The sequence below is a fragment of the Dermacentor silvarum genome, chromosome 6 (genome assembly GCF_013339745.2).
Source record: "Dermacentor silvarum isolate Dsil-2018 chromosome 6, BIME_Dsil_1.4, whole genome shotgun sequence".
NCBI classification, from domain to species: Eukaryota; Metazoa; Arthropoda; class Arachnida; order Ixodida; family Ixodidae; genus Dermacentor; species Dermacentor silvarum.
In genome coordinates, this window is record NC_051159.1 from 133,634,742 (window position 1) to 133,653,349 (window position 18,608).

At 45.4% G+C, this 18,608-nt stretch overlaps 1 protein-coding gene across 1 annotated transcript in view; it reads right to left on the reverse strand.

Annotated features, from left to right (window-relative positions):
• The window catches only part of LOC119456909 (chymotrypsin A), a 41,277-nt gene that overhangs the window by 14,533 nt on the left and 8,136 nt on the right, over positions 1-18,608 (reverse strand). The window contains exons 2-4 of the mRNA XM_049669129.1: positions 12,667-13,075; positions 10,883-11,015; positions 4,992-5,077 (exon numbers count right to left, since the gene is read on the reverse strand). Of these exons, the coding sequence (XP_049525086.1) occupies positions 4,992-5,077; positions 10,883-11,015; positions 12,667-13,075 (628 nt within the window). The remainder of the gene's footprint in view (positions 1-4,991; positions 5,078-10,882; positions 11,016-12,666; positions 13,076-18,608) is intronic.

Consider the following 18,608-nt stretch of genomic DNA (forward strand, 5'->3'; position numbering starts at 1 on the left):
TTTTTTCAATTGCATAGACCACACCTAGTCTATATAGATTGCCTTGAGTGTGCATATCCCTGCAGATTATATGCGTGTGTATGGTGTATGCGTCTTTCAGCCATTTTTTTTCACATATACCTTAGCGCTTAAGGTAATTGGGGCTCTTTTTATTGTTTAAAAAAAGTTACGTCAAATCAAATCGCATATAAGTCGTAGGGTTGATCGACACCAGGCGCGGGATTGTTACAATCTCGTCAGATGTACACGTGCCGTGCATAACACTAATGCGGAACCACATCATTAGTGTTTCGTGGATTCTAGGGCTAGCGATTTTCTCAAATGTCAGCTTAGTAACCAACCTTGTCTGAAGCCTACTGTAACCGAAGCTGTATACCTCATCTTTGGTCTCGTAACCTCAATTTACCACTACTGATGTTGATTGGCTGATATGATCCCAATGACGAAATTGGCATACAGTCGCTTCATACAGCCCAGTTTCAGTGCTGAAGTAAACAAAGATCAACACGAAAGTGAGAGCAGAGGCACCAATGCTGTTCGCGCATCGTCACAATTCGATTGCGGAACAAGCAAGCAAATAAGCAAGAAAGCTACATGTCTCGCGTTAGGAAACAAACCACTGTAATAAGAGTAACCGAAATGTGTAAACTGTGCAATAGGCGAAACTCTCTAGAAACTTAAAAAAAAGTTAATAAACGTGTATTCGTACGTCGTGCGTCGTTTTGCGGATGTTCTCTTCCTGAGACAATGATTTATTCTCCCAAAAGCAGTGAACTGCTAGGTCAAAACCAGCTCGCAAAAGCCTCAGATCAGACTTTTTTTCAGTATATTTCCGTATATTGTTGTGTACAACTTGCGGAACGGTGTAGGAGAATTGAATTCTCTCAATAGGCGGACCATTTGCCCGTCCCACAAGCTCGCAGGGCCTTTAATTAAAGTTCTTTGACTGACTGGCTGACGGATAGTCAGCAAACAGAGCCAAGAGTGCGCATACCCCGCGTTGCAACGCGCTTATAATAATAATAATAATCAATCGATCAATCAATCAATCAATCATTTATTTATCGTGCCCAGGAACAACCGTGAGGTCTGGGTGATAATAATAATAATAATAATAATAATAATAATAATAATAATAATAATAATAATAATAATAATAATAATAATAATAATAATAATAATAATCTAAAAAGATCCGAACACGGTTGCGTACAGGGACCTTACTGACAGCAATGCATTGACCTCAGCCACTGAGCACTTTTGCTATGTAAGTAAGCCAACTTTACACTTCGCGCGCCAGTTTGTAAGTGGGCTTTTTTGCACAACCGGTGTGCGAAGTGGCGCAACATAATGCAGCGATGGTCGAACGATTTCGTCGAAAGGCCCGGTCGCTTCGTCGTTGGATAAGTCGCACCGCCCACAAGCGACAAGGAACAACCAAGAATTGAAAACCATGAATTGGAACACATTCTACGTGTATTTGTGGAAGCTCTTTGTTTTACGATGTGTGCTCGCCAGATAGTGTGATATTTGTCACCATGTGTACCATAGCGCGTTGGCTCAGATGCTTTGGCGTTCTGGGGCAGAGCACGACATCGCGGATTCGATGCCTGGCGGCGACTGCTGCAGTTTAGGTGGGTTCGAATGAAAAAAAAAGAAGAAAGAAAAGAAAACAGTCGCGCGTAGCGAGCATTGGGTGCACGTTAATGAACTGCCGATGGCCAAAACTAATGTGGAACCCTCCCCTACGGCGTCCTTAGCCGTCGCTTTGTTTATCCCTGACGGTGAAATAAATAAATAAATAAATAAATAAATAAATAAATAAATAAATAAATAAATAAATAAATAATAAATAAATAAATAAATAAATAAATAAATCTCGCATTATCTCTGACCTAAAAAAAAGTTGGAAGGCTTTCGAACTACAAGTTCATGTCGATCAAAGGCAATGTCTTCCTCAAAATGGGGGGGTGGAAAGGGGGGGGGGGAGTGTCTGCGCACGGCATTTTATCGCGTCGTTACCCCTCGCGTAAGGGGAGTAGGAAGAGCGCCGGACTACTTAAATTTTTGGACTGCACTTCTTCGGGGTCGGCTTACATTTTTAGACTGCACATAAGCCCGGGAACTGCTTTAGACGCCACTACCTTCGGGATCGGCCCACATCTTTAGGCTGAATTAACTCCGTGATTGGGCTATGAAAGAGGCTAGAAATACACTTATCCGGATGCGGAAAATGTGGGGTAATCGACTAAGAAAGACGTTATTTGTCTTGAAAAGACAGCGCCTTCGTTATGTCGCGTAAATGTTTCTTTTTTGTTTCCAGTGTGTGGAATATCACCAACATCATGGTAATGCTTCGAAGTACGTTGCGGCCGACCACCATGACTGTGGCCTTCATTCACCGTATGTGATGATTGCATATAGTTCATCGCGCCACGACGTCACCGGTTATTCGCCATTTTATTTTGTGTATGGCCGAGAACCCGCCTTACCAATGGACTCATTGCTGCACCCGCCGTGGTGTCCTAGTGGCTATGTTGTTGCGCTGCTAAGCGCGAAATTGCGGGATCAAATACCGGCCACGGCAGCCGCATTTCGACGGGGGCGAAATGTAAAGAAACGCTCGTGTACTGTGCATTGGATGCACGTTAACGAAACCCAGGTGGTCCAATATAATCCGTAATTCTTCAGTACGGCGGGCCTCATGACAGGACCATGGTTTTGGCACGTAAATCTCCACAATTCAATTTAACTACTTGATGCACTCGACAGCACCTTCTGCCTAGCGAATATGCCTGCATGTGACGCCATCACCCGCGTCCGTTGGCATATCTCTCAGGAAAATCAGAGACGCCCTCTATGACTCCCGACATCGAGCCGCTCGCTATGTATGCGCCGGGTATACTCTGGTGCTTCTCTGATCACCCGCCCGCCATGTCGTGCTTTCCGAAAAGCTGCTGTTGCGTTATACCGGTCCATACCGCGTGCTGCAACAAGTGACTTATGTCTCAGTGATATCGATGGTGTTCTGCCGCTACTCCCTTCAGAGTCCATTGTGCAGCTCCGAGATCCATACCTTAATTTTAATTTATTTTAACTAAGTGCTCGTAAAAATAACTAAGGGCTCGTAATATTGTTTGTTGACCTTTGGACGGTCCCGTGAACAGGATTCGTTAGTACCTTCTCAAGCAAGGAAAAGTTTTCACCGCAAGTGTCATTTATTCGTTAGAAGCTGTCCAGATACACCGACCTTTCTTTCTCGACCCGGCACGTCGTCAACATTGCCGTTAGCTAATTCGATTACGACACGGGCCGCCGTGCATCGCTGGCGATGGCACTCGCACATTTTCGCTGCTGCGGATCTGTATCGCGGGGCGACGATCACGGGAACAAACGACAGCGAGAAGACGTAAGCCCGAAGCTTAGCCGTGCATCGCGCTGTACAAACACGTTGGACCGGGTGCCCGTGACAGCGACTAATGAATGCAAATGGCGCTGTCCCTAGCTTTAGCAACATCGCTCGTCTCGGCGTCAAGCCAATCGGAGGTCGTGTTTAAGCGGCATCTGCGTTTAATGGCACTACTGGTCGTCTTAAAGCGTCACGTAAAGCGCACAAGCCTGCAAGTCTTGCTTGCGCCATACTGTCCTCACTCATTGCGGCTGGTTTGGACACGGACATGAATGCTTGCGGTAGGCGGCGGCTTTATACGTAAGTACGTTCCAAGTACACTGTGATGGCCTTGTGGGCACGAATAGCTCTCTCTCTCTCTCTCTTTGTACACAAGCTTTCTTTACTTTGACCTAAAGAAAAGCTCAGTCGTTCTGAATTATACCAACTACATGTTACTGTGTTGTTGATGGCGTGAATGCGCGAAGGCGTCAGAGGATGATGAAAATAAAGGTTATGTACGAAGGCTGCAGCGTAAATTTAGCCTTAGTTGTGAGCGCCTATGTTTGCAAGTGCCTTACGTTTAACGCGAGGCTTTGTGAGAAAGCATTGTCGAATGAGCATCACTGTGTGAGCCAAAATGTGAAGTGGTTGTCACACTCAGAATAAATGCTCAGTTTTAGTAATAAAAGATAAGAGCATGCACATTACGCATGCTTGTCAAAAGCTGTAAAACAGTCACACATGTACTCTTCAACATCCGCCACCTTGCGCTTATCTTCTCTTATATTGGCTTATAGTGTCCCTGTACTCACTCTCTTCCTATTTTCCTCTTTCTATTCCCCCTTTCCCTCACCCCTAGTGCAGGGTAGCAAACCGAACGCTCTTCTGGTTGACCTCTCTGCCTTTCCTCTCCTTGCTCTCTCTCTCTCTCTCGCAGCTATTTTCCCCCGCATCGTTCTTGTGAAATGCTAGCTCATTCAGATAAAAAAAAAAAAAAAAGATGCTGTCCTTAATGCCAGTGTGCCAAATAACAGTAAAAACTTAGCCGTTGATGAATTAATTGCGAAAGTTGTTAGCGACAGAAATTTGTTAGCGAACGGCGGCAAATGAAATTGTGATAATCCACGTGATACTTATTTATGCAAGTGTTTTGGGGATGTCCATTTATATTAGAACCATATGAGTTGTTTCTTGTTCCGTATCACTGAACTTCGGATCTGAATAGTGTTCGTTATGCCTGTATGCCAAATGCCTACTGTGATCAGGAACATGTGCCTCATACATTTCGCCTCTCATTGAACGTGTAGCGTTAAAAAAAAAGAAAAAAAAAACTCTAGCATTTCACATAGGCAGCCAACATGAACAGTCTTCCGCGAGCGGAGCCTCCTTTCAAGCACTGTATGTGACGTACGCACCCCCCCCCCCCCCCCCTCACAATCCTCGTTTAAAAAAGAATAAATCCCCAGGTCTTTCATTACTAATTCAACATTGACGAACAGGCGTTATGCCTATATGTGGGGCATACTGCCTATTACGGTTTCACTGACATATGACACCTTCGCAAATGACGTTGAAGACGCCGGCTGCAACGCTTGCTCACCTGCCATGGCCACTCCCCGGCGTCGGCGGGCTGTCCTCCAACGATGCGCTCAATGTTCTTCTCGTTCAGAAAGCTTAGTCCACAGCCTGCGTGTTGCGTCGAAATCGACCAGGACATCTTGTATCACAAGCGCTACCAGCTCTTCTCCCCTCCTAATACTTTTCATGGTTTCTCTCCACCGTCAATCACTGCCTTCATCGTGAAACAAAGGAGCAATGAGTTAATTGTTCTCTTAGCGAGATCAACATAATGTCAAGCTTCGAGAAGAATAGTATGACTTGCCGGAATCACTACTTGCAGAAGTAGAGACCTCTAGAACACGGTTCAGGGAACAAACAACATGCGGACGCTTGAAATTTATGTACACGTCCACGCTTATATGAGCGTAGTCTAGCGGCATAAACAAACCCGATGGAAATAGGACAAATTAAGGCAGCGGAATACTGCTGCTTGAAGTGTAATTTGTGATGAATGAAGCTTGGCTACTGTTTACATGTTCTAGTAGTGCCCGCTGAAACTAGACGAAAGGCTTGGGTGCAACTGCGCCTTTAGACGACTCAAATGTCAAGATCGCCGAGGAGTTGCACGTGCATGGGCTGTTGAAAGAGATGCTAACTCAACTAAAAGTTGGAGCTAAAGAAGTCTTACCGCTTAGTACGAGCGAGATGGCGGGCAGCAGACTTGTGTGGTGTCTCATTACATCATTACAGACGGCCAAACGCAACGCTCAGTCTGTCTCGTTAGGTTGTTAAATTCCAGCCACGCGGAAACGTTGCACCGCAGGCCCTTCTGACATCTTACTTGGCGTAAATAATGTCAGTCAGGAAGTGACATGCTAATGTTCGCAGTGAAACACTTTCAGGAGCCCCTGAAGTATCTATAGTTTCCGTTCTAAACAACTAAAGAAGTTGCGAACTATCGTAAGCGGAATTTCACTTCAATGAGAGATGCACATTCCTAAATTTACGTATCTTGTTACCACCGAACTCCATTTTATAGAGGGGCGTAGAGTGCTTATATGAACTGTGCAACTTGTTCCGAGTATAGCTGACTTAGGTGAAGAGGGAACATTACTGAACATGAAGCTAGACTTGCTTTAACCACCGCTAAGACATCATTAAATCATTGCAATGACATCGCGCTTGATCCCGGGCGCCTAACGTATAGAGAGACGTCATGATTGTCTATGTTGTTTACAGGAGCAGCTCGGTTTTGTACCGGTGCTACCTTAGCAGGTTCGCTGTACACATTTGCATTTAAGAATATTCTTCTGAATCTGAAGAGATGATTCACGGGGCGTCCTCTGGAATTGATGGGAAGTATGAAGGCTCCCGACTGATAAGTCATAAGCTCAGTAATTATACCCCACCCCCCCTACAATTTTTTGTACACCCTGGTAAGCAGCGGAAAGGAACAAAATTCTTGTCTGCCATAATGAACTCGACTTAGACAACATGAGCCAATAATGCTGGGATATCGCTTAGTTGGTTTCTCATACCAAAGCAGGGGCAGTACAAAAAACTCAGACATAATAGACAGGTACATTGCGCCTGCATTTTCAACGGGCGCGTTTCTCGTACTGTTCCTTTTTTCACACTAACAAATTTGTTTACTAGACGTAGCCTGTTCAGAATCGTTCGACTTTGTTCCTTGCTGGTGCTCCTGACCTGTAATTGCACCATTGCTTCGACTACTTTCTCTATATGACGAAAACATTATTGGTAAACTACTGGTGGATTCACATTCACTTAATTTAAGAAAGCAATCACTTACCGAAGTTTGCAGGCTACAGGAATCCGTATAGCTTCGTACGTAGTAAGTATGGGGATTCTTGAGACTACGACGAGCGATTGCCTTAAATTAAATTTGAGGCAGACAACTTCGTGGATTTAGTTGCACGTAAGGCCGCAATGCTATGTGAAAGTTATTTGTAAGATTTTAAGCGGAGCTTACTTATTGAGTGCGCATTGTAACGGGAGGGTATATCAGTTGCACTCAACTTGCATACTCTCGCTATAAAATCAGTGCTCAATGCAAGAGCGCGAATGGCATTGCAGCGTTTCTCTATTCGTGGTGGTGTTTCACAAATGACATTTCAAAATCACTACATTCCAGATTTTAGCTGCCTTTGATGTGACAACAATATTTACAAACAGGTGCAACAGAAACGAAGAACACTAGGTTATGGCCATAGAACTTATGACAATGAAGGCCACTCGAGAACTCATGTAGTTCTTCCTGATCCTACATCACGATGGTCGTTTCAAGTACGTGGACTTGACGATAGGCTTCAGTTATCAGTAATGTTTTTTTTTCATTGGCACAGACATGACGACAACTGAAAACAGGTTTTCCTTATGTCTACTGAAACCAGCATCCTGCCCAGGCGCCAGAGTGGTACTGCATGACTTGGAATCAATCTAGCGACAGTTATTGTCGATCACTTAAGCAGAGGCACACATTTTTGAGACGAAGAGAAGCCCCAAAGGAGGATAAAAGAACACTTTCCTATCTACATCACCTACAATGTGCGCGTTCTTCAATTGTCCTTAATGCGTATTCATGAAGCAAGCAACCGCTTCAAATTCCCTTGCTCGAGACGAACGATATAAATTTATGATTGCCAGAGACGCTATCGCCCCTATTTCCAGAGACGCTATCGACCGACGGGCGAGATTAGACGCTATCTTCTCTTACAGCGCGTACATTAAAATACTTCCAGTAAGTCTAGTATCGCCGGCTTCCTAACACCGGATTCATTCATTCTATATTATCCGGCCACGCTGGGCGCCGAATAATTCTTTTGGGACATTGACGCATTCTCAGATATCGAAGCTACGCACCGCGCATTCCGGATGCTACATCACTGGCAAAGAAAAAAAAATGGTCATATGCGCGAAAAAAAAATAATATACTCAAAGTGCGGTACTCCTGCTGAGCAGCACAGGCCCCGAGGCGTCGACTACATCAAGTTGTGTCGGGAGGTCGACCTCTGCCCCTCGGAAAAGGCATGCGCTCCGCAATTGTGAAAAGCCCTGTCGCTTGCTCACTGTGCGAGGACTGTGCTTGAGCCAGCAGGAGACACCGCGCGGCCGTCACCAGCAGGAGCGTCAGTGGTGTCGCCATGCAGAAAGCCATGTCGGGAGGACCGCGCAGACTGGCGCGGGACTCCGATTTATAGCCCACAGTTCGTCGTCCTCTTGCGCGGCCCAGAACCGGTGCATCGAGTCACCCTCGCCCAGTCTGCCACGCATGGGTCATGTTTTTTTGCCCCCCGGGTGTGTTGACCTATGCGGGCATACGATAAGGGATGCCCCTTAGAGCATGTGGCCGGTGGTGTGCTGGGGGTACGTGGGGTAGTAAATGTAGGGGGGGGGGGAGGCAGGGGGGTTGCTTTGTTGTTAAGGTGCTTCCGACGCAAAGCGTGCTCGGACGCGTTCACCACCAGAGCAGCCTGTCGACACGAGGGCTTGACCGCTTCGTCTTTCCCCACCCCCCGTCGTGGAAAGCGCCTCAATATGAGACGTGCCTCTGCCCCAGGTAAGGACGTTATCTAATCGCTAAAGACGCCCAGTGTAGCTCTCAAGGTCCTCGAGACCAAAGCTGCCCAACTTTAGGAAGACTGAGCACCCGTGGCGTTTTGTTCTACTTTGCATTGCGTCTTCCTTTGAAATAGACCTTTCTGCTTTTGAAAGACGTCTTTGTTCTTGTTCTTGTTGTGAAAACATCAATTGGGTCTAGGATTGCAAAATTTTTACAGAAGTTTGCACCACTCGACGTTGAGGTATGAGTGTGACCAGGCTTGCAAACGTTGCCCTTAAAGAGCAGGCTTTAGCCTCCAGTATTTCTATCAACGTTGCACTGATTTCAGCGGGGGACCATGACAGGAGATTCTCGCTCTTGTTGATGACAACGCGCGAGGATTGAGCGTAGATATGACTCTGTGTTCGATATTCGGTGTATTTGTCAAACACCCGCCTTGTGTGTTCAGTTGACATCACGGTAGCGTGTCTGTATTACCTATAAGATTTCGTTTCGCCAGTTAAGGTTGGCCCCGCGAATAACACGCGGCACATGAATGATTAAGTTCCAGAAGATGTTCAAATGCCCGCGAAATTGATGCATCCATATGGCATAAGAAAGTTACGAAAATGTGTGGGTGGTTTCACTGAAAATCATGCCTGGTTACTTGCATAGTTAGAGGAATGCGGAGATGAAAGGAGAGAGAGACCAACGTAATAAATGCGCATATATTTTTGCTGTTAGACGGGGACGTTGAAGGTTCACCCCCTTCGTATGAAAATAATCGAAAACGCTAAAAACCCATCTGACGCTTTCTGCCGGTCCAAGACAGCCGGATTTTTTGTTTATCTAAACTGCACAGCAACGTTATTGGGAATCTTTTTTAAAACCAACGCAGCTTGTACAGTGCAGAAGGCCATTAATACCTTGTTGGATTTCAATACTATATCTGTTCTTTTCAAATCAACGGACGTTTCCGGTTGACGGCTGTTAGGGGTGCTGCTTTCGCGCACTCACAATTTTCGCAGATGATTATAGACCTAACTGAAAAGCATAAGCTGTGCTCGATGAATTACAGCGTCCGCTAATAATTGCGTAAGAAATAGCTGCTGCTTCAACTCCTTGTTTCAAGGGTGCTGTAGTAGGCAACCTTGATTCTTGCCCTCACATCACTTCCGATAAACGGCACATGAAACACTTGGGCGAAGAACAGTGCTTTAGAAAATACCGAAAGGAGACGACCGACGCGACCAATGCACATCGTCTCCTGTTTCCTGTTATAAAGCGTTCTTTCTCTCCGAGCATATACCAATCGGCCCAGATCAGCATTCTTGTACGTGATAATATTTATGTACCTTATACACTTATGGGGGCGCAAGACGTTCACGGGGATCTTGTACTGCTCAAGTCCTGCTATTTCATGATTTTTATAGCCCAAGATAAAGTAGGCAATCGAGCAGCTGCAGTGCTAGTTGCACTCACCACCGTATGTTAGCATAGATGAGGCCCTCGGTCTCTCAAGGATGTCAGGCATGGATGAAAGAAAGACCAGAATTTGCGTCTGTGCTGCCTGTTTTCGTGGCGCTTATGTTCTAGACAGCATACACCGTGACCTTATTGCGGTCACGCATGCTTCGCCATAATTAACGTTCACCAATCCTACTGCGTACTGCGCGTGACGCCATTGAGGAAGGTATGGCGCATTTCCTAATAGTGTATTACAGATAAATTTCCAAGCTTTCCTGAGAAACTTGAGATAATCGGTGGCATATTTTCGAGACCGACCGACGCTCACTGCTGCTTGTTTTGTTGCCTGTAATTTCCGAACAAAGGAAAACATTCTGCAACACCTATATCCTTCTGTATTATTTACAAAATACAGGGCTTTAAAAAAAATAGTGTCAGCGATAAAGAATATGACAGAACTTCAAAACTAACATGACACGAAGACGGCATCCACGAATACCTCAACGGTGACATAAATTACAGAAACACACACACACACACACAAATGATGACGACGACGGTGATAGGAAAAGCCACAGCAACATCCAGCAACAATGAAAGGAAAAGAAAGAAGCATGAACAACAACAACACCACCACCAACAACAAACAACGCGTCAAGACAATGCACCAGCGATAAAGCCATAATCATAGACTAGCAGCAAAAGCCATGAGAACAATGACAGTGGCGAGGTCAACAACAGTGTGTCACCGTGGCTCGGGCGTCACGTCTTATCTACAATGCCACAAATGTATAAGCAATGACCGAATAACTCGTGCACCGTTTCGTCTCAACAGGCAATGTCTTTTATTCATCCTCTTCTCGCAGGACGCGTGTAAGCGGCGATAGTGTCTCGTATCCAGCCAGTGAAGTGGTGGACGCGCGTGTACACGTCCGGGTAAGTGGCCCGGGCGCAGCCGGAACCGAACGACGCCACTCCCAGCACGTACCAGCGACCGTCCGATAGCTGGCACGACAGCGGACCACCGGAGTCACCCTGCGTGTGTGTCGGCGAACGCGACTTCAGAGCTGGCAAAGCAAACGCACTGAGATGATCCGCATAGCAGCCGATATGCACATTATGTGGCCACTTGTCCCCGTAGGTGTCTAGTTAATCCACTCGCGTAAATCACTTTGTCAAGTTGGAGTCTGTAACATCTTTTAGGCATAGCAGAACTTGATTGTATAGCGATTAATTATTACATGTAGCTAAAGCGCATCAACGATCTGATTAACCGACAATGTTTTACTGTGTTCTGAACCAGTATAGCAAGTATCATCGCTGGCGCAGGTTACTCTATAACTACCATGCCGCAGCCATGACCCACTTTTACTATATATTTGATTGACTTGGTTTTACACAATGAATAATACCTGTTCATCACTCTGTCAAATATTGTGCGTTCTTCACGTATGCCAGACTATAACAAAGCAGCAGGCAACATTGGTGCCCTGTAAAACTAGGAAGTGGACTGCGTACTCTTCTCGGACCAGATATAGCTATTCTATAGCTGCTTCTGCAGGCTTTAGAAAATTTTCTTTAAATAAGATAGCGTGAGTTACCATTAGGTTCACTTGGGCAAATTTTATTGTTTCACTATGTGAAGAGGCACTCCAATTGTAAATGTCACGAGCGTGACAGTAAGTTAGATAATTTAGAAAGCAATCTTATCAATTTGTAAGCGCGTATTCTTATGCTGCACAGTGGAATCATAGTATTATACGAAACAATGCAATTTTGCAATTTTCCCACCTACCACGTGTTTCAGTATTAGTTTCATCAAGCAGGCGTTTAGCCCTCACTATTTCTCACCGAATCGCGACGTACACTAACCACTGATATCCTGTACGCCAGCGACATTTTAATGCATGAGCGTGTTGTCGAGTAACGACGCTCAGTTAGGTGATAGAGTAAGGTAATGGTTCGGGCACGTTGTTAACACATTTACCTTCTTAGCGGACCAACACACACAGAACGTAAAGGTGTAAACACAAGCACTTGTGCTCGTCCACGCTTCTCAATATCATGTCTATAGTGCGTATCCACGCATTTCTTTCTCATGTGTACTATTGCATTAATAGACTTTTCACTTCAGTGAGGCTTATGTGCAGACCTGCCAGTCTAGGCGACAAAGCAGAGCATGTAGCATGAGAACTCGGTACCGTCACAAGCTTTTTGACCATGAACACCAGGAGCGCGCGCTGCTCGGTATATATAGGTAGAACACCTGTGAGCGACTAGCGCAATCTCGTAGTTTATAGGTTTAACGGATGCACTCCCTGATCGCAATTGCGCGTCCTCTGCTTTCAATCTACTGGCAGACCGTATATGTAAATGCGCATGCGCATGAAATTTAGAATTCCATAATTCCGGGATGTCGTGTGGCATGCAGTGAGGGTAGCAGACAACACGCAAGTGAAATTAGGGAGGGCGTCCGCTGACGCCACAAACTATATACGAGAGTGCACGGCCTGCTTCGAGTGGCATGTGCACCCATGCTCACTGTCATAAAGCTTGTAACTGCACTGTACATATAGTTGCTAGGCCTAGCTAAGCCTAACGACGTTGAAGTCGAGACTAAATCGATGACATGCATCATAAGCGTGCTTGCGCGCACATAACGAGCAATATGCCAGAATGTGCTCACGTAACACACTCCCCTTCCGGGCCGTCCGCCGCATAGGTGCCAGCTGCCGATGGGCACGTCGTAGATGGAGTGGCATTCCTTGAGTGGCCGAAGCGGCACGCGCAGCTTGTTCAGGCTGTAAGCTGTGGTACCCTGAGTGCGCTCGTTGCCCCAGCCGGACACGGCGCAGCTCAGGTTGGACAGAGGCCGCAGGGACGCCGGCGCCAGGCAAGCCGGCCGAACGTGGCCCGATCGGCGGAGTCGCTTAGCCAGCCGCAGCAGAGCCAGGTCACGCTGCAACCGGCCGTAGCCCGGGTGCGGGAGCACGTGCGTCACTCGCACCTGCACCTCGCTGCCTTCGGGTCGTCTCTGGTCGTACTCGCCAACGCGCACGAGAAACTCCGCCGGGGAAGCTGTGCGGCCCTTTGAACTGTCGGCGGGAGCATGAGTCACTTAATTGGCGGGAGACACGTTCCGTAGAGGACTTTTCGCTTACATGTGCATAGAATTTCATGTGTGCTGTGAAAGTAGTACTCTACAAAGAATCACAGATGCATACTATACATCCGTACGTGTCCCAGCTAACCGTTAGCCAAGCTTTACAACGAAAAAAGAAATCGATAAAGAACGCAGTGCAAGATACAATTTTAAGACCTACGGTGTTCGGTCGTCAGAGACCTAATGACTGAACGCCGCAGGTCTTAAAATCGTGTCTCGCGTTGTGTTCTTTATCATTGTTTTATTTGAAGAGCTTGGTTGACGTTAGCTGGGACACACAGTATAAGTAAATGGTAGCGCCAGCTAATGGTACTGGCAATTCCCTGCCGCGTGAACAGAAAATGTAGAGGCTTAGGTCATATATTGATTAGAAAACTACTCTCATCACATAGAACATTGCTAATTATAACAAAATTTCTACCCTGGCTAAACAATTTACTGTAATTTACATTAACGAGTGCTAAAATGTAGCAAGCTAGTGGGGTAGAAATCAAACTCTTGCACAATTGCACACGATGAAATAAAGTCTATGGAGGACTATGAAAGCTTGAGACACCGAAAGTGTATGAAAAAAAATCGAGATACAGTTTCATACAATTTGAAGGCCAAGGTCCTGAGGCTAGAAGGCAGCTTTTTGCTTTGCGGATGCTCGTAATACAGAAAGAAAAATAAAGAGAATCCAAGGAAATCAGGGAGGCTAACCAGACACATGCCCTATCACCTACCGTGCATGGGGAGGGGGGGGGGGGGACATAAATAAAGGAAATGGCAAAAAAAAAGAGAGAACAGATTACGCACATGTTCGGCAGAAGATATTGAGTTTGGATAAGTGGTTTCTGCTGGTCCGCTTATCTGACGAACAAAACTAGCGCTCTTGAAACGACCTTGCTTGGTCTAAGCGTTAAAATGTATATTTCACAGATGCCCTCCTGTACTGTTGGACCGAAGAAGCTTTCGAGCGGTAATGCATGGTGTTCTTAACAGTCGATAAAAAGCGAGACCATTGAAGCACTGAGTAGTTATGTCGATGAATAAGTGCACGAATAATTTTGCTGCATTTTAGACATGTTGGTTATCCACGATTTGGAGGATCGTGCCGGATCCCATCAAGTTTGTTTCCTTACCTGTTATCTTTCTTTATCTTTTTTCGTTGTTTACGCCGAGCTATTCTAGGAGTCACTGAATGTCCGAGTCTTCCGTTGTAAAGTGGTGCAATGACAGTTATCCACTACCAGAGAACATAAATTCTAACATTCTCTCGCTGCTCATCCTTATGGTACTCCGTTTAGTTCACGGACTAACCTGTTTTCTCGTTCAGTCCGATCAAACCACTAATTTGCAATTTATCTCTTGGACCATAGTCAGTTTTACCAGGGTCCTTCAATACTTATTGAAGTATTGAACCCACTAGGTTGCTACATTTCAGTACTCGTTGATGTAAATTACAATCTTTACAGCCTGATTTTCGTGATGCCCTCTGCAATTCGGGCTTGGAAGGCCTTGCATTCAATGAAAACCTGTTATTTTTAGTTCATTCCTTGTGTGTGGTAAGAGCTGGCCCCGCCAACACAATCAAGCTTCCTGTCCTGCCTTTCCTGTGGCGTGTTCTTTCCAGGCACTCAGCTCCACGTATTGTAAAAATAGATGACCTTTTTTTTGAATTTTATCAGTAGTGGACTAGCACGGTGTTATACCGCCTGCCACATAAGTGAAAAAAAAAATAGTAGGTGGTTCATATTGGCTTACCAACTTTCAAGACTGCCGCGTTCACACACCTAAACAGAAAATGTCGATATATCGACGGCACAAAATGGGAAACTGCGAACCAGCCTAGGGTCCCGCTAAGCTGGTCCTGTGTTCCGGGGACAATTGCTTTCGAAGACGCATGTTGCATTGTACTCCAGGCGACTTCGCGCTCGAAGATCCGATTGGGTTCTGAAATGGCCTCTGGAACTCATTGTACTGCCAGAACATTCGCAAGGTCTCTCGAAGAGGAAGTCGCGTTTCGTGCTGACATTCTTTCGTTATCGGTCGACGTCTTCTTTGATTGGCGCAAGCCGCGTCTTGACTGTATAGTGTGTCGGCTGGTTCTAGCTCAGCCTACTTAATTTAGTGCTGCGACACAATGGCATTAACATCTGCTCCAAAGGAGAGATATATCAATAGCGCACGGAAATAGAACTCAGATTGCAGACCAAGAGTATTGCCTTCTGAAGAGAAGTATTGATTGTTCAGCATTAGGTGTGACCATGCCCCGTTGCAAGAAAGTAACAATTCAGCCTCTCGCACGCCGTGTCTGTCAAGACTGTTGCAGACAGAATAGTTGTACGACGAACGAGATTGGCTTCACCATCGTATTTATATCAGACTGTCCATTATCGATTTAAGGGACCCTACAATGAAACACTAAATCAGCGTAGTCTGATAAAGCATTATGTCACGCTATTTTTCGTTAACCTCGCGGTAATATGTTGATTACTCGAAGAAAAAACAAAGTTCGAAGTTTCAGTTCTGAAATTTTGCACCGAAACAGCTCTGTGGCAGTGTGGCGTCACAAATACCAAGATATTCTTTTTGTGTGTGTGTTTAGGCCTGTAGGGGTTCAGTAAAACTTCTCAAGACTTGCTTAAAACAGTCTTTTTTTAATCAGCTTTTTTGAAGTGCAATGAAGCTCTTGTTTATTGAGAAAAAAAAATTTAACTAGGCACTAGCAGATGCCGTCCCTATTTATGATGTCATAGCGAAAAAAAATTAAAATTCTTGGGTCTTACGTGAAAAGTAAAAAAAAAAAAAAACGATATGATTATCAAGCAGGGTGTAGTGGAGGACTGCGGCATAATTTAGACCACCTGGGATTCTCTAACATGCACTCAATGCATTGTACAGGGCAGTTCTTGCATTTCGCCCCCGTCGAAATGCGACCACTGCGGCCGGGATTCGATCCCGCGCCCTGGGGCTTAGCAGCGCGACGCCAACGCCACTATACCAACAGGGCGGGTGGACGTGAGCGAGAGAGCTGGTGAGAGAACTTCAAGGTGGTGTCACGATACATCTGTTGTTTACGCGTCTTTTCTTGCTTAAACAGTTCTTCTCACGGTAAGAGGGTCCTTTTTTTTGGTATTGGACAAGGGTAATGTAATAATACAGCTCTAATTAATTTGCCTCTTTATCGTACCTCTTACATAATAATGTTCTGGGGAAGTCCGCAAGGTGAAGAATCAACCAACACTTGCTTGAATGGCACCCTGATAAGCGAGTTCCAGCTACATGCTTATTTCCTCCCCGAGTTCGTCGTTTACCTCGCTTCGTTAGAGCTTTGTCGTGTAGGGCGTGTCACGCATGCCTGAACGTTTGCACCGACAGGGGCGGGTACTCAGTGCATCCTGTGGTTCCTGCTTCGCAACGGAAACACTGAGTCATGCAATATTAGATTACGTCTCCTACAGCTGGTAGCGGTCTGCACTTTATAGAGATTACCATTCACTTGGCTTGCCATGTAGTGCAATGGACGGCATTACATTTCTCGCTTGTCGTGCGTCCAGACGCGATGAAGCACATATATTCTTACACTTTTTGAAGGTGACAAATCTAGATTCCCGATTATAGCATACCATGTTGCTCCTATTTTGTTTTAGCTACTTTGTGGATAATTAGCTAGATATTAAGTACCTCCCAATGAGTGTGACGCACATGCATGTTTTATTATTATGTTGTTCTCTGTCGTACCCCTTCTCTGCCATACTTTTTTTTCTTTTTAAAGACGATAGTCTTTCTTGGGGAACTTAAACGCTGAAAATTTGGTCTGTCTGTCTGTCTGTCTGTCTGTCTGTCTGTCTGTCTTTCTTTCTGTTTGTCTGTCTGTCAACCGATTCAGCCACCCGGCCAAAGTTGGACCACTTGCTTACCGCCCACACTACTTAAACTGGTACGGCTGTTCATACTTGTGAACGTTATCGATCAAAAAGTAAATATTACACATATCTGAGGCGCAAAATCACTAGGTAAGTATTAGGAGGTGTGCTCCTTTAATAGAAAATACATAGATACGTAACTCTAAAGACCCTAGTTTCTTAAGCTGCGCTGAAAATGCCATGCTATGCGCGCCGACGAACGACGTCTGCCACGAAGGGAGGGAACCCTCTGCACAAGCTCGTGTTTCCCCGACTGCGCGCCGACGAGCGCCCTCTGCCATGGAGGAAGGAAACCCTCTGCACAAGCTCATGTTTCCCGATGTATTGCCAGATGGCGTCCATGTCTCACGCAGCGCCTCCTCAATTTTATCAATGCCAGCCAGATGCGGCCGATTCAACATAAAGGAAGCGCTGTCTGAGGCAGGGCAAAACATAAACCAGCACTCATGTAGTACGGCCGGCAGAAGTACTATCGTCTTTCGACGACATTTGCAGCGAAGCACGCAGATACGCGGCCATTTTTTTGGCTATGCTCTCTCGATTGGTTATTCTCCTTTTCCATGCACCTTTTATCTTCTAGATTTGGCAGCCATTGTGCCCCTCCTGGTGGCAAAGTTGCCAGCTAGCTCTGTGTCTCGTCTGTGATTTTTTATAGGTGTACAAACCGAATAATAATAATAATAATAATAATAATAATAATAATAATAATAATAATAATAATAATAATAATAATAATAATAATAATAATAATAATAATAATAATAATAATAATAATAATAATAATAATGCTGATGATGATGAGGGACATTTCTGAAATTTAAAGCGATGCCAAGACAAGGTGGATTTTTTTTTACCTTCTTGGAGGCAACTGGGATAAGCGAGCGCTTGTAACCATACCGGAATTGATGTTCATCGGTGAGTCCGCGCACATTGACTCTCCTTCTTTTTATCTTATCTTTCTTCACCCCTTTCCCAATTGTAGTGCAGTCAACCGGGCCCGACCATGGGTACCCTGCCTGCCTTCCCTTGTTTATATCTCTCTGACTTGACAGATTGTAGGACAACGCCCACACATCGTCTTATAGTGTTCCTTCATTTCCTATCTGTGATCTTTCACATCTGTTTCCCTTTCTTAGTAGAGCGCAGTCAACGGAAGATAGGCCCTTGGTTAACCTCCCCGTCTTCCTTCTCATCTCTCTCTCTCTCTCTTCTTTCTTTGGTTGATTGATTGTTTTCACATCGCACTGGTCGTAATCTCGTAATAGGCTTGTATTCACATACTTGTGATCGCACTCATGCTGATTATTGCTTCCGTCGACTAGCCTGAAGTTGCTGCAATATCTAGCAAAGCTTCTCTTTCTGAAACCGGTCTTCCTACCATGCGCAAGAGACGCAGGAAATGGTTTGGCGCCCAGCGATGAGCTGCCAATAGCTACTCGAGTAGTGCAGGTCTGCAAACCTCTGTTTTGCAATATCTCCAGTCAAGGTTCTGCCATTTCATTTCAGCACGGGTAAGTGCAGCGTGCAGAAGCCTTCTTGTCAGTCGAAGAAAAA